The following is a 17,634-nucleotide window of genomic DNA, read 5'->3' as shown; positions in this document are numbered from 1 at the left end:
CCCACCTCAGCCTCCCAAAGTGCTGGGATTACAGACGTGACCCACTGCATCTGGCCAAAAGCACTTTCTTGAACAGCATGCTAGCAGCAGTGAACAAAGGCCTCGGCGTGGGAAGGTTTTCAAAAGGAGCTTAGCATGAAGGATGCTGTATATGCTGTTGTCAATGCTTGGAACACAATAACTAAAGACACAGTTTTGCATGCCAGGTACAACCTCTGACCTATGACTGTGTTCAGGAAAAAGGTGGTTACTTGGAAAGATTCCCTATGTCAAGTGAGAAAAAAATATGCCTTCAGAGTCTATCAGTAAGCTGGAAGAAATGGATATCACAGAAGTTTTTAACATTGATAACGAGTTGTTCCTTCATTGACTGATGGTGAAATTGCAGAAGTCGCTCTGAATCAAAGCAATTGTGGTAATAGTGACAATGAAAATGTTTTTAACACTGCACAAAAAGTATCTACAGAAGACATGATGAAAATGTGTTATGGGCTCACTGAAGGACTAGAGCATGGTGCATTCATAACAGAAAAAGAAATCATGGGAGTTTATAAAATCAAAAAGAGACTTCTAAAACAAAATTCACTGTTAATGGGCAAATGACCTTGGAGGAAACATTTTAAAAAGCCATCCAGCAGAAAGCCCCCTTATCTCTGTAGGACCCATTCCCTGGTTTCTCAACTGTTTCTGATGTTTCTTTTTACCTAAGAAAATAAAGCAGTGTATCGTAACCTTTTAATCAAAACACAGCATCATAGATGGACACTAAAAGCCTGCATTATTTGTTGTTGCTGTTGCTTCACAGCTGATACAGGTATTCTGGTGATTCTACTGTGATACCTAGTTATTCCGAACACATTATCTTTTCACTGTGTTAGTGGTCTACCATGTTTTTTTTTTTTTAGTTTTACATATTTATGTGTGAATAAGTGTAAGAATATGATTGCTCATCAGTAGTATATAAATTTAGTGTTATGAATGACGGTGATGCTAAACAACCACAGATTGTCTATGTTGATGGCTGAGATAGTGATGCCTTTGTTTCTGATGGTTCAGTGTATACAAACTGTGTTTCACACCAAACATTACTTAAAATATTATATAAAATTACCTCAGGTCATGTGTATAAGATATATGGAATCATAAAAACTGAATATTATTTTCAGACTTGGGTTTCATCCCCAAGGTATTTCATTATGTTTATGCAAATATTACAAAATCCAAAAAATTCTGAAATCTGAAACACATCTGGTCCCAAGCATTTTGAATAAGGGATACTCAATCTGTATAAGGGACATGGGATTAGAGTGGCTATGGATCGTGGCTTCGTTCCCTTATTAGTCATGTGATTTTTAAATAACATGTTTAGTTCTCTATTTCTTCTTCTTTAAGATGTGGGTTATAAAAATTATATTTTCTGGCCAGACACGGTGGCTCATGCCTGTAATCCCAGCACTTTGGAAGGCTGGGGTGGACAGATCATGTGAGGTCAGGAGTTTGAGACCAACCTGGCCAACATAGTGAAACCCCATCTCTACTAAAAATACAAAAATTATCCGGTCATGGTGGCACACACCTGTAATCCCAACTATTTGGGAAGCTGAGGTAGGAGAATGCTTATACCCAGGAGGCAGAGGTTGTAGTGAGCCGGGATCATGCAGTTGCGCTCCAGCCTGGGCAAAAAGAGCAAAACTCTGTCTCAAAAAATATATATATCTTCCCTCCTTTCTTTCCAGAGCCATTATAACAATCGAAGAGATAGGATATAAAGATGAGGGGGGTAGATTTTTTATTTTTTTGGAGACAGAGTCTTGTTCTGTCACCCAGGCTGGAGAGCAATGGCGCAATCTCGGCTCACTGCAACCTCCGCCTCCCAGGTTCAAGCGATTCTCCTGCCTCAGCTCCTGAGTCTCTGGGATTACAGGCACATGCCACCATGCCCAGCTAATTTTTGTATTTTTAGTGGAGACTGGGTTTCACCATGTTGGCCAGGCTGTCTTGAGCTCCTGACCTCAGTTAATCCACTTGCCTCGGCCTCCCAAAGTGCTGGGATTACAGGCATGAGCCACCGCGTCAGGCCGAGAGGGGTAGATTATTTAAAAAGGCTTTGAAAACACAATTCTAGTCATTGTTATGAAACATGTTCATATCCATTAAAATAAAAATTGTACTTTGACTTATTTATATATATATATGTGTGTTTAATGTGTCTCTTAATTAGCATTTTAAAGTCACAGACACGCTAACTCCAAGACAGCAAAGATTTTGCATCTTAAATATTTCAATATCCACACCAGTCCTTTTCATCTAATAACCTCTTATCTAAAGTCACCCTATATGTCACCATGTACCATCCTTACAAAACTGAGGGCTTGGCAGTATTGTAGGATGGGGCTAAATGATATTTTCCCTTTTCTTAGAAGTGTATTATACTACTACCTAATCTACTACCTTCAAATTAGGATGCCTTTCCCAAAGACAGTCAAAACTATGCATTCTTGGAGTTTTTTTGGTGCTTTCCCTTTTATTCAAGTCGTTAGGTTGAAGCCCAAGGGTTGGGTGAGAGCAGAAGTACCAGGAAAATTTGAACTAGAGAATTCCCCTTTTCTTTACTATATCCCTTATAGTGATTCACCTGAAAGCTGTCAACTCCAAACTGTAGTAAGTGGCTAAACATGAAGACCTATTGTGTGAAATTACATGACTTATTTACTTTAAATGTGGTAACTTACAGTCTTCTTTTCTTAGATTAGTTTGTGTATCTCAAACTACAGGCTAATTTAAAGCACTTCAGTATTTGTCCATGAAAAAATTTAAATCTCTGATGGGCCTGGCTTACATGGCTTGGTTTGCCCCAAATTGAAGCTTTCTTGGGAAAACAAGGACATTAAGCTTCTTTTTTTTTTTTTTTTTTTTTTTTGAGACAGAGTTTCACTCTTGCTGCCCAGGCTGGAGTGCAATGGCACGATCTCGGCTCACTATAACCTCCACCTCCTGGGTTCAAACAATTCTCCTGCCTCAGTCTCCCTAGTAGCTGGGATTACAGGCATGCACCACCATGCCTGGCTAATTTTGTATTTTTAGTAGAGACGGGGTTTCTCCATGTTGGTCAAGCTGGTCTTGAACTCCCTACCTCAGGTGATCCACCCGCCTCGGCCTCCCAAATTGCTGGGATTACAGGTGTGAGCCACTGTGCCCGGTCAGACATTAAGCTTCTAAATGCAGGTCTACATTTCCGAATCCAGAATTCTGAAATTTAAAAACTCCAAACTTGCATTTTCTGAAACTCATTTGGCTGCAAAACTTGAATCTAACTGATATAAGACTAATTATAATATTTGCTTATTCCATTCGGCAGAAATGTGAAAGGGTTTCATTGTAACACATTTCCCAAGATGTATTAGTTGGTTCTTACACTGCTATAAAGAAATACCTGAGACTGGGTAATTGATAAACAAAGAGGTACAATTGGCTCATGGTTCTGCAGGCTGTACAGGAAGCATGAGGGATTCTGGAGAGGGCTCAGGAAACTTTCAATCACAGTGAAGGTGAAGGGGAAGCAATTATGTCTTCCATGGCCAGAGCAGGAGGAAGAGAGAGGCAGGAGGTGTTACACACTTGTAAACAACCAGATCTCATGCTAACTCACTCTTGCCACGACAACACCAAGGGGGATGGTGTTAAACCATGAGAAGCCACCTCCATGATTCACTCACCTCCCTCCAGGTCACACCTCCAATACTGAGGATTATAATTCGACATGAGATTTGGGTGGGGACACAGATCCAAACCATATCACAAGACCTTGAAGAAAGAATGGCTATTTAGTATCGTGTATGCACCTGTTGCAGGTTGGGTTCCCCTGAGATAGAGATTACATTATTAAGGAGTAGTCTCAAAATCAGCACTTTTTGGGGAAGGGAAGAAAGCAAGATTGGACTTTGATATCATCTCAACAAAGTGACTCTTTTTTGTGGTGGATGCTTTCATGTGGATATTGACTTGGAATGCAAATTTTTCCATACTTTGTACCCACTCCCATGGATTCTTTGCCCCAGATTCCCTTTCTTCTCAAATTTTCCAGTATTTTTTCTCTCAGGACAAGCTCATGAGTTCATATATATTCTAAGGTCAAGCAACTTCTCTTTTCGTATGAAATGAGTAATCAATTTCGCTACCTAGAATTATGCCCGTTGGTAAGATTTTCTCTTGTTTCCGTGTTTCAAGTCCACTCATAGGTGAGATGGCAGACAGAGAAGCTGCCATCCATTTTCAGCTAGTACCCACATACCCACATACCTAGTCTATTTTGTATCTTACTCTGTTAGCTTTTCCTACGTGCCTTTTCTTAGCCCCCACACAGCCATAGGTATGAGATGACAGAGGGGCCAGCCCAGTGGTGGATGGCATGGGTGGCTCTTAACCATTTGCTTATGCAGTTTACTTGTGCTTCTGCCCCTACACATATCCTACTTTAATTTTACAATGGAATGCTTTTGGACCTGCCCAATACGATGACATTGTGACATTATAGCAAAACCCTGTTCATGATAGGCAATTCGGGCTGTAAGGTCTGACCCAAGATCCATCTCTACCAGGACCCAGAAGCATGTCAAAAGCTGTTTATTAAATGGTGTGCAATCCTATGCTACAGGTGGCATAGCTTAGCTCTAAAAATCTAGAAGTCTCTGTTGTGATTTTCTGATGAAACTTGCCATAAATCTACATGGCATATTTTCCCACTATAGATGCTTCCAATATCATAGAGCCTCTTGGGTTTTGTGGCCCAAGTAGCAAAATTGCTTGCATCACAGCCTAGATATACATCATATGCCTTTTCTGCTTTGGGCACCCCTCAAGGCTGTAAGCATTCCACAACATTGCATATTGTGCCAGAGCAATATTCCCAGGCATGGAAGGATACTACTTTTAAAACCAGAGTGGCCTAGCAGGTATTGTGTTTCTTATTTATTGTGAGAGCCTTTAGGTGCAATAATTTGTCCTTTATTTTGGAGGGGATGTTCTGGCATATCCCAGGTCACTGGACTGCTAGACATTTAATCCAAGTATTGGGTAACAAAATGCTCCTTGTCTATTTGATATACCTTTTCCAAAGTACTACCCTTTCCAATTTTATTTTGTTTCTTCATATAAAAATATGAGAAAGGTTTTGTGGCACTCCACTGAAAAATAGAACACATTTTAAGCATTTTCTCCTGGATGTGAAGTGTACTCTGATCCAAGGCAGTTCAACTTAAGCTTCATTTGTGCTTCATGAACTTGAAGTATTTTTGGACTTCAAACTTGCATCATGTCATGAAATGAAGTGGAACTATTGAAACACACAAGCTAAATGTCACGTAGTTTCCTAAGTATATAAAATAAATCTACTCTATCTTGGGGGCAATTCAGGATGTGGAGCAGTAACCAAGCAAGTACTAGTTGTTGTTAACACACATTGCATTTGGCAGGAAATACGATTTCAGATTGAGATATTTAAACAAAGAGTTGTTTAAGGGGAAGATACATAAACACTGTCAATGATGCTAATCATTTTTAAACCCTAAAATATCTTGTTTTGAACTTGTTTGCTGAATGTTAACATTAATGCTTATTTTACCTTTGTTTTTTTTTTTTTTTTTAAAAATCAGATAACTTTGTGGTAGATTCCAGTTCTTGTGTGCGTGCCTGCCCTAGTTCCAAGATGGAAGTAGAAGAAAATGGGATTAAAATGTGTAAACCTTGCACTGACATTTGCCCAAAAGGTGAGTGGTAGCTCAGATTATTTAGTTAGAACTGGGCCTATATAACAAGGTTTTTAATTCACTTTTAAGTAGACCAACTTTTTAATATAAACCCACTCTCACAACCAAACCTGCCCACACACACTTTCCGTAATTTTGGACAGTTACTCAAAATATGAATTTTTATAGCACTGTATATTATTGAGTTTGAATTATATCTACTAAAATGGCCCAGAAAAAAACTCAGATGTAACATTGATAGGAACTTAGAAATAAAGTTGCATGTTATTCTGTCAATAGCAAATCTTAAAAGCTTTGTAAAAAACAAGAGTTCACACAGTTATGTTGGCATCACAACACATATTAGTTGCTTGCCACTATATACAAAATTATCTGCTAAGCATAAAAAGAGATGCAGAGGGGCATGAAATTTACTCTCCAGATCTTAAAAATGTATTTTGAAAGATGAGATCTATGAAATGACAAGAAACTTTACCATAAGTTTAAAATAAATATATCAGATAATTCATGCCATAGAATTTTAGCAGAGGAAGGAATCTCTTCCAGCTGTGGGTAGTCTAATTCCTCACCAGAATGAAACCTAAATTAAGCAAGATGAAAATAAAGTCTAAATCTCCTGAATGTTATTAAACTTCTCAAAGTATCAGGGAGTGCCCTAGAAAAGAACAAACTCCAGACTTACTTTTAGATGGTATTTTCTCTCTCTCCCTCTCTGTTTCTTCCTTATCCCCTCTCTCTCTTTCTCTAAACATCCCCCCACCACCCACACACAAAAATTGTTTTGTTTGTTTAAATTAGAAGCTTCAGAAAGCATGTTCCATTTAAGCATAAATATTTGAATGGCCCTTGATTTTGGTTATAATTCACATCAAGAGAACTCTTTATTTATGTATATTCTCCATTAGACCACTGTTTTTAAAATTGCAGGTTGTAGACCATTAGTATGTAGGCCGTGAAATCATTTTGCTAAAGTTACCAGCATTTCAAAATCATTAAAAATGATATTTTCAAAGAAAATAGAAAATAGATAATTTTATGTTAGGAGGAGTATTGATTGATAAAATTTCTGTAAGACTTACGTATGTGTTGTGTGTGTATATACTGGGTCTTGAGATAAAATGTAATTTCTGTGATGAGTCATAGTCATTCGATTTTAATGCAGGGACAAGTTTTTAAAGCAGAACCAGTAGTGAATGTTGAATGAAGGAATAATTATTTTACTTTTTAGGAAACAAAATTTGTAATATATTTTATATGTTACAATTAAAAATACTCTGCTATTTTATAATGAAGATGCAATGACTAATTGGCCAAAAATAAGTTTCTCAGTCCCCTAACTCTGAGTCTTGTTTCTACAGCTTGTGATGGCATTGGCACAGGATCATTGATGTCAGCTCAGACTGTGGATTCCAGTAACATTGACAAATTCATAAACTGTACCAAGATCAATGGGAATTTGATCTTTCTGGTCACTGGTATTCATGGGTCAGTATTAAATTTTTGTGCAAGTTATTTTACAAAGTGTAGACAAAACTGAAGAGATTCATTAGTTTTGTTTATATGATTCCTCTGGAACCTGAAGAGTTTCGCCTTTCATTAATGCTCCTCACCAACAAAAGCAAGGGCCTGATTTCACCAGCAATGACAGTATACTAGTTTTGGAATGTGCTCAAATATTAGTTTGGAGACTATTTAAGGTCAAAAATATAAATTTATATTTAAACTAAATTATATTTTAGGACATTCTCCTCAAATCCACAGTTTTCAGCAAGCTTGACTTATTTTTAGATATGTTTAGGGAAAAAGTATCACTGGTTGAGGTGGGAAAATTCATTCAAGCTTCTAACTGATTGAGAAAATGTGAATTAATATCCTTTAAAAAGTCTCACATAAAACTAATCAGTATGTTGAAATTCCCCTGAGCTTCTTCCAGAAATTCTTTGTCCTGATGTATTATTTTTGTCTTGTTTCCCTTAAGTTGGGAAGTTAGCACCACTGTAAGAGATGCTGCTAAATGAATTTCATTTTGGTAATAAAAATTGTAATGTGATTTATCTGGGCTCCTTCATTACAGAACCCCCTACTGGTTTTAACTGGAAAACAAACAAGTTTGTATTATTTGAATGTCAGTATTTTAACATTGTATGTTATCTATTTGTCTATATTACTACTTAATCCCTAAATATTAGTGCTGCAGGCTACAGATAAAGAATCTCTCTCATATATTTTAATTCAAAATCTTACTCTGAACATATATCAGATCATTTCTAAAAGCAAACTGATTTAACATATTATGAATAAATATGTCCAAATAGGAATGGCAAGAACAATAGAACAAAATGTTTCTTTTCATTCAAATCAATTATTATATGTATTATTGCTAAATATCTGTTTATTTTAATAGGTAGCTTTCAATACAGTCCCATGTTAGATAGTATAATAGTATGTATGTAGCTGCCACCCCATAATCGTTGTATCTGTCTTAAGAAATTTTTTTTTTTAACTTACCTTTTAAAATGTATAGACTTGGTAATTCTCGGCGCATATTCCTACATGGCAACAATTTTTTGGAACTGGGTAGCCGTATTAGTCAGTTATCACGCTGTTAATAAAGACACACCCGGGACTGGGTAATTAACAAAGAGAAAAGAGGTTCGGTGGACTCACAGTCCCACATGGCTGGGGAGGCCTCACAATCATGATGGAAGGCAAAGGAGGAGAAAAGCATATCTTACATGCTGGCAGGCAAGAGACAGTTTGTGTAGGGGAACTCCTCTGTATAAAACCATCAGATCTCATGAGAATTATTCACTATCATGAGAACAGCATGGGAAAGACCCACCCCCATGATTCAATTACCTCCCACTGGGTCCCTCCTACAACTCGTGGGAATTGTAGGAGCTACAATTCAATATGATATTTTGATGAGGACGCAGCCAAAGCACATCAGTAACACTAGTCATTTTGAGATGGGACACACTTAATCAACTTTACCATAGTGCCCACTGGCCTTCTGAGTCCATTTACATTGCTGTCTTACCCTCCTTGCCCCATTGCATGGGAGACCTGGGACAATATTTAGGTGCTTCTTCATAATTTAATGCATATATGACATTTAGTAAAGCAATATACCCACAATATGACTATATTTAAAACCAAATACCACAGGAATGTAAGATTATATTATGCTAATAATGTCTTCTGAGAAATAAGAAGGTAGAGCCACTTGACTCACATCGCGTGCTTTCACCTAGAAATAATAAATGAATTAGCTTCAAGTCTTTCACTTTGGGGAATGATTTAAAATCATATTCACATGAATTGCACTAGACAAGTGGTTTTTATCCTTATCAGGCACAACATTCCACTTTTATATATTAAAAAATTGCCACTTTTCAATTCTGAGATAAAATTTATAGATAATGTAACCTAAATATATATGTATTTTTAATTATTATAATTCTCTAGTTGTAATTTTAAAAGAAATACAAAAAAGTAAGGTACAATAAAATAAATATTGTTAGGGGAATGCCAAATTTCCAATTATATGAAAGTTTGGATTTATGAAAAATGAGATTAGAAGGCATTTTTGTGTAAGAAGTACCAGGAAATAAAAAGCAGAGGAACAACTGACCACTGGAATAGAAAACCACTAGCCAGACACATTGTTATATAACAAAAGAAAGAGGGAAATGACATTCATTGAAATTGGAGTAAATTGCTTCTCGACTTTTTGGCTAAAATCAAGTGAAATTGGAGCAACACAACTAGGGAATTATACCTGGCCAAAGTATGACCAAGCATGAAGTTTGCACACATGAGGTCCTAAATGTCTAGTAGGACGTTTTAAGGTTGTATAAAACACGATGCAATCCTTTAAGAGACAGTTAACAACCTTGTGATAACCCCTGTAAACTATAGGATCCCCCAGTCTCTGTTACAACTGAAACAGCTCTACAGATGTGCCAACTTCCTGTTCGTGGGGTGGTGCTGCCCCCATTGAGAAACACTGCAAGACTTTTGTGATAGTAGAAAGATTGCAAACCACCAAAAGTGACCTGCCATGGCTAAAATTCTTACAGATAAAACATGGGTAAAAAGGTTTCAAAAATATTTTATCTAGTGAGGTTCAGAATAGTTATTTTAGCCTTGTTTCATCATAGAACATAATTATTAAAACTCTAGATTTCTACTAGTTATAAAATTACTATATATATATATATTCACCTCTGGCCCAGAGTTGAGGAAAGTTTAATAAATAAATGCAATAAAAAATGGAAACAGGTAGTCCAACGAATAAAAATGCATCAGGCAGTAAGGACCATGCATTTACAAGTTTATGGGAAGAATACCATTTTAGACTAACCCAGACTTCTAAGGAGAAAAATATTGCTCATTCATCCAGGTGAAAAATTACTTATGGAAAATCAACTTAGATGGATTAGAAGTAGAAAGGTAAACCAAGTTTGTCTTAAACATAAACTTAGAAAATGAGAGTTAGGATTTCTTCTTGGATAATTTGATCCAGAGTAGACTGGAGTGTGATTTGCAGCTCCACCATGGAGGATTTGTGTTGAGTTGCATGGCTTTCTCTCACGTCAAACACTAGGTTTGCTCCAATAAAAAAACTTGAGAAATGGATTAACAATAAATACCTATTTCCTATGATTGTTGTGGTGGTTAAAAACAAAAGTTGTTTTGAATTGCTCAGCCCAGTGTCTGGGCATATTGTAAAACCGTAACAAATGGTATAAAATAGAAGGTTGGAAGTGCGGGGAAGGAGGGAAAGATAGTGAGAAAGAGAGAGAGAGAGAAGGATGGGAACAGAGAGAAATGAAAATCAATAAAAAACAAAACAGGAGGAGAAGAAGGCAGTGGAAAAGAAAAATCGCAGTGCCTATGTCTAGTTTATAGCACAGCATGTTGTGCAACAAATATTAATTTTATAGACTTGATTATAGTCTTATATAGACTCTTTTGGAAACCAAATAAAGGCAAAATTTTCCTTACAATGAGTCATGCTTCTTAGTTCAGGGGATTATTTGTCCTTAATCATAGCACTTATACCTGGAATATTTAAAATTATAATTATAATTGGGTCTCAAGTATAATTTATAAGGTTTTTCCAGGATAAACATATAAATGAATTATGATGTATTCTTCATTCTCACTGTCATGCCAGCATGAAGCATATATTCTGAAGCCTTTCTCTTTCATCTTAGGAAAGTATGGCTATAGAGTTAATTCAGTAGAATTAGACATGTTATATATGCATAGATACAAGTATGGTCATGAATGTAATGTGTGTTTGTGTGTGTGTGTGTGTATAAAAATAGAGATATTTTAAAGGTGAACAATACAGAGTATTATAAGCAGAAAACTTACAGTGAATTAAAGAAATGTTTTACCTCACTTAATTTCCATTACCCGTAATATTTTACTAACCAGCTTTTAATAAGATTGTATGTTTTGATTAAAATAGCTGAGATGTTTTTAACTAATAAAATGCAAAAATAATAATTTAATGAGGTTGTTATGCTTTTTAAAAACAAGTTTCTCCACAACATATATTTACTGGCAATTCATCAATTAAAATTTTAATATATAATTAGTCTCAGGAAAGTTAATTGGCAAGTTTAGTTTATAGTGCAATAGTACCATTGCCAGAAATAGTAGTAGGCACTCATTTTCTTATTTAGAATGGTAACTGCAGGAAAGCTTAGTGCTTAGGGTTATCGTTAGGAAAACTTTTCTTTCATGTTTTGTTATGTTTTACACTGTTGATGTGCATGTGCTTAGAGTAACAAAATGCTCATCAAATAAGCATGTTCATGCTGTGTCACAATGAGACACTGGCAAGAAAGGCTTTACATAGTAGCCTGCAATGATGATAGACAATGGAAGGGAGATAATCAGCTTGATGATAAAATAAAGTGATTTCAGTGGAAATGAAAATATGTTTCTCTCTCTTTTTCCTGAGCTTTATTTTGGATCACCAAACACAATGACAGGGTAGACATAATGTTCTTTTGCGTGGCTCTGAATTTAGTTAGGGAAGTTAACTGTTTTAAAGTACTATGTATTTTGAGTGGCTATAGGATGCAACTCCCAAGACATACTTTGAAGTCAGTGAGTGGAATTCTGTCAACTTACTTATTTTACAAGGGTCCTGAATCTCTAAAATTAACTGCATAAAATATCTGTGGTCCACTGGGCTTCATGTTAACATGCCAGAATTCATTTCATTCCTGGCAACATGGAAGTGTTCTCAGTAAAGGTTTGGACTGACCCCATTATTGTGTACTTGCCCTGAATTTTGAGTTTTTCTCAATAAAGCCAGGATATTTGATTATACGACCTGAGCTGTTCTATACACTGCTTTTCATCAAAGAACAAATGTTGAAAGCTTATTCTTGTACTGCAGAGCTGATATTTCCCCTGTATACAAAATTCTTTGCACATTAAAACGTGAAGGCAAGAGTTTTCCTACATGATACGCTTCATTTTTGGCTTCATATTCATCAAAAGCATAGTTATTTGTTCCATATATCTTTGCTTGTAAATAGAGAAAGTTGCTAGAACATTTAATTGAGACTTTAAGCTTTTGTGAGATATTAATATGACATTGAGAAAATTTTAATCAATAGTTTATATGTGAATTATAGGGAAACACATTTATAGTGTTTCTCCAACCTCAGCAATATCCAGTATTTGAGCCTAGTATAAAGCACCCATGTTAAACTAGCAGTACATTGTATTGATTGCACTTCTTAGTTTGAAACAGTAATTTAATCAAGCAAAGTTTTTTTTTGTTTTTTATTAAGATGTGGAATGGTTTGCAGTAGAGAAGAATATGCTGATGAACCAAGTTCAGGAAGCCAGTACAAGGTGGTTCCAGAGATCAAGGTTGCTGGAACTGATACTCTTTTCAAGACTTGAATGCTGGCATGAATAAATGCCAATGGATTCAGACACAAATCCCCAGGACATAGGCCATATTCCTATCTGTTTGTCAGGGGATTGTGGAACATGTTAATTGATAGCCCTATTAAGGCTGCATATAGTGGATCACTAGTGGTTATTCGCCATACCAAAAAGGAATGTTCTCAGAGACTGGTAAAAGAAGAGATGTCCACAGTAAGAATAAAATTTGTTTAGCTGCTACAGGTAGATACATACTTCTAAAAAAGCCTAAGATCACTGTTCTTAGAAATTTTGATCTGTCATGAAGAAGTAGCCAATGGATAAAATTTAATCTCTCTGTAAATGCTATATATTAATATGAGGTCTCTACCTAGTATAGTATGAAATGTCTTTTAATGTAATAAAATTTTAAAACTTACTTACTGTGGATTTCTTTAAAAAAAAAACTGGAAGTCTTGCTTGAATTCATATACTTGGAAGCGAATAGTTCTGTGCTATAAATGTGAATATGAATAAGCTAGATAGGAAAAAGATGGTTCTATGTAATCTGTACGAAGAGAGACTTCTGGACAATATTATAAATATTATGAAAATTCACAGGTAGATAAATGTAGAGCTACAGGAAAAAAAATGTCGATTTTATTTGTGTTTGTTTCTGTCCTTCTTACGAATTCCAGGTACTAATAGCAATGTATACTTCTTTGAGGAGCGGAAATGCCAGTTGTTCTCACTATAATTTATTTCTAGACTATATATTTTCTTCCAAATCGAGAATGAACTTTTAAAACAAAATAATATAAAATGGTTCATACATGAGCTTGCTATCTTTGGGAATTTCATCAGAATAGTTGAAGCTGAATAATCTTATAGATCTAGAATAGGCTTTGATGAAAATCTCATATTTTGTGACATCAAAAATTTCCACAGAACACCTATTATTCCTCCTTCACATCTAGCACAGATTAATTTAGACATGCATTGATAACACCCCTATTGCTAATTAAAATTAAATTTGAATAAAATATTGTCACATTTCTCATATTTTCAATCCTTTATTAAAATTTAAATTTGGCTACATCTCTTCTTGATTTTCTAGGGACCCTTACAATGCAATTGAAGCCATAGACCCAGAGAAACTGAATGTCTTTCGGACAGTCAGAGAGATAACAGGTAATTTTTTAAACTGCAACTGTTGTGCTATGAAAAATATAATTTTTTAAAAAATTACATAAGATTGGCTGGGCACCGTGGCTCACGCCAGTAATCCCAGCACTTAGGGAGGTTGAGGCAGGTGGATCATGAGGTCAGGAGATGGAAATCCTGGCCAACATGGAGAAACTCTGTCTCTACTAAAAATACAAAAATTAGCTGGGTGTGGTGGTGCGTGCCTGTAATCCCAGCTGCTCAGGAGGCTGAGGCAGGAGAATTGCTTGAATCCAGGAGGTGGAGATTGCAGTGAGCCAAGATCACGCTGCTGCACTCCAGCCTGGCAATAGAGTGAGACTCCATTTCAAAATAACAAAAAACAAAACAAAACAAAACAAAACAAAAAAAGTTACATAAGATTGGAATCAGCAACTAATTTTCAAAGCAGATTTTAGTTTGTAAAAACTCATATTATTTTTAAAGATAGTGTCTTATTAGCTTTCATGCACGTTTCGAAAGCCCATGGAATTACAAAATGAGTTATCTTTGAAAGTTTGACATTACGACTCTTGCAAGTGTCAACTGATCTTTGAACCTATGTTTTTCTGTTTACTTCTTCAAAAGAAGTACTATTGAACATGGATAACATGTAGCATTTATTTAGCACATATATATTAAGCAAGTAATGTGTTCAACATTGTCTTAGTAGGTAATATGGGACCCATAGATATGAATCAGACATGGACTTACCATAAAATAATGCAAAATCTAATGAGAAAGGCTAGATATGTATGTAAATGTCTTAGAATACAAGGGTGACACTGATGTCATAAGTAAACAGATGAAGAGGTAAAAGATTTCAGAGAAATTGAAACTATATTTTTCTCTTTATCTAGTTAGACTACATTTTTGCATTTATAAGAATAAATCAAACTGAGTCATTGAAACCTTTCAACATATACAGTTTTATTGGGTAGGACTCTCAATCTTGGAAGAATACATATGTAATACAGTGCTTAAAAAATAGAAATGTTCACTACCCCTTTCTCACTTCCCAGCTTTCAACACATTTTCACCATATTTCAAGAAAAATCAGCACTAATACTAAGACAATGATATTCTGATTTATTTTTTGTACTCTTCACTTGTAGGTTTCCTGAACATACAGTCATGGCCACCAAACATGACTGACTTCAGTGTTTTTTCTAACCTGGTGACAATTGGTGGAAGAGTACTCTATAGGTAAGTGGATATGTTTAAAGCTGCAGGGCTCACAGATTTCAAGAAGAGCATCGTGTGTTCATTAAGTCAAAACCATCACTCTTATTGATTTACTGATTCTGGGGAAATCATGCTTCCATCCTTATTTCCAAAGATAAGCTCAATGAAAATACCTCCGATGATGGTGTGAAGTATTACAGAATACATAGTTTGATTTTTCAATTGTGTGTCACTCAAAATAATATTAGTATTTTGCAAGTACGGAGTGCATGATGTGAACAATTCAGTGAAACTTTCTTTTTTATCAGATGTTATCACAATTAGAAGATAAGAGTTGTGTGACTTGTTAATAGCTTGGGTGTATAGGATACAAATGCTGTTGTGCCAGGAGGTTCTGTTCTTGTCTCTGGTGCTATAATTGAACTACACATCACAGGGCTGATGTTTTAGGAGCTCGTCCACCACTGTACATGTAGTGCTGGTTAATAAATGGACAAAAAAATTCAGGTTTAGAAGGACATTGATAAAATTATAATGTCAATAATTTAAATTCACATTATGAGAGTAAAAGATTTCTCTGATGTCATCTGTATGATGTTCTTATTTATGAACAATTAAAAGTCAATTTACATAAGAATTTTTTAAATTTGTCTACTTAAGTTCAAAATATCTCCAAACTTAATATCATCATTGATTTTATAATAATGTTTTATAAAAAGTACATTGAATTTCACTATTAAAATTTAAAAGTTATATTTATAAGAGGTTTTAAAAATGTAAAGGAGAAAGGAACTTAATAAGAAAGGATAGTTGAGAGATACAATCTATTAAAGTGCTATATATAAACAACTTTTACTACCCATTGAATAAATATTATAAGCCAGTCAAGACATTGTGCTAACATTGTAATCAACAACTCAAGATAGTTATGATGGGGACAAAATTTGAGAGAAAGAGTTACATCTTAGTCTTTATCATTGAGCATACACACACACAAACACACACACATACCCTGACAACCATGGAAAATAATTATAAATATTAACAGCAAAGAATATTTAAAACTATAAATAAAAGTGGAAAGCTTTGATCTCCAAAATGTAAAATAATATTCATTAGCTGATTGAAATGTGGGAAGCATGTTTATTCTATAGAGAATGGGAAAGTAAATAAGTAAAAAAAAGTAAATAAGTAAAAAAGTAATTACAAAAATGTGGACTATATTAAAATAAAAGTAGTTTCCTTGATTTTTCAATTGTCTGTCACTCAAAGTAATATTAGTATTTTGCAAGTATGGAGTGCATGATGTGAGCAATTCTAAACAGGGTAGTTGTTATTTAACTTTTAGAGACCTTTTCCCCAGATACCCAAGGCATCTGAGTTTGTTTTCTTTTTCTAATTTTAGTTTAGTTTGATTCTTTACATTTTACTATCTCCTAACCTTACTTACACATTCCTCAATTATTACAGTTCTTTGGTTTCTGAGGTATAAATTAAAGCTAAATACCTATAATCATTTTCTGAAATTATTTAGATATACTCTGAAAGTATGTCTAAATCTATTACATAAAGAGGAATTAATGTCTTACTTTGAGTAGATGAACAATCGTTTTATAAACACTTCTTTAGTGTTAATACAGGATTTCATCATTGAACAACATAAAGTTAAGGCTTGGGGTGGGAAGATAGTGAGCAGATGTTTCAGTGGTAAATACATACACAGAAATAGAGATACACTGCCAATACGCATAACTGTAAGCAATGGAAATTTTACTTTGGGAGGTCAAATTATTACTTTAAAAACTGTATATAGCATGTAAAAACAATATTCTAAACACAGATTTATTAATTCAGTTTCTATTTATACTCCATTAACATTCTTTTTAAAATAAAATGTGACAGCCTTATTTTACTCCGGAATGCGTTTCATGGTTCCGTTTTCTCACTCCCCCCTCCTTAGTGGCCTGTCCTTGCTTATCCTCAAGCAACAGGGCATCACCTCTCTACAGTTCCAGTCCCTGAAGGAAATCAGCGCAGGAAACATCTATATTACTGACAACAGCAACCTGTGTTATTATCATACCATTAACTGGACAACACTCTTCAGCACAATCAACCAAAGAATAGTAATCCGGGACAATAGAAAAGCTGAAAACTGTAGTAAGTACATTACTCAGACATTTAAAACATAGAAACTTAAATTTTTTCCCATTCTTCTTTGGATCAAACAATTAAAAATAACATCAGGTCAGAATTGTTGCTCTGTTATCCCAACCCTTAAAAAGGAAGGTAGTTATTACAATTACCAACATGGTATAAAATAATCAGAATAAGTGACTTTCTTTTTTATTTTATTATTATTATTATTATTATTATTTTTTTTTTTGAGACGGAGTCTCTCTGTGTCGCCCAGGCTGGAGTGCAGTGGCGCGATCTCGACTCACTGCAAGCTCCGCCTCACAGATTCATGCCATTCTCCTGCCTCAGCCTCCCGAGTAGCTGGGACTACAGGCGCCTGCCACCGCACTCGGCTAATTTTTTTGGTATTTTTAGTAGAGATGGGGTTTCACTGTGTTAG

At 35.2% G+C, this 17,634-nt stretch overlaps 1 protein-coding gene across 4 annotated transcripts in view; it reads left to right on the top strand.

Annotated features, from left to right (window-relative positions):
- The window catches only part of ERBB4 (erb-b2 receptor tyrosine kinase 4), a 1,171,999-nt gene that overhangs the window by 817,046 nt on the left and 337,319 nt on the right, over positions 1-17,634 (top strand). For 3 of the 4 annotated variants that reach the window (XM_054477568.2, XM_054477569.2, XM_054477570.2), the window contains exons 8-12: positions 5,652-5,765; positions 7,124-7,250; positions 13,786-13,859; positions 14,987-15,077; positions 17,017-17,216. In XM_054477568.2, the coding sequence (XP_054333543.1) occupies positions 5,652-5,765; positions 7,124-7,250; positions 13,786-13,859; positions 14,987-15,077; positions 17,017-17,216 (606 nt within the window). The remainder of the gene's footprint in view (positions 1-5,651; positions 5,766-7,123; positions 7,251-13,785; positions 13,860-14,986; positions 15,078-17,016; positions 17,217-17,634) is intronic. The other variant, XM_063647921.1, reaches the window with a different exon arrangement.

This window comes from Pongo pygmaeus, chromosome 11 (genome assembly GCF_028885625.2).
Source record: "Pongo pygmaeus isolate AG05252 chromosome 11, NHGRI_mPonPyg2-v2.0_pri, whole genome shotgun sequence".
Lineage (NCBI taxonomy): Eukaryota > Metazoa > Chordata > Mammalia > Primates > Hominidae > Pongo > Pongo pygmaeus.
This window is presented reverse-complemented; position numbering and strand designations above follow the sequence as displayed.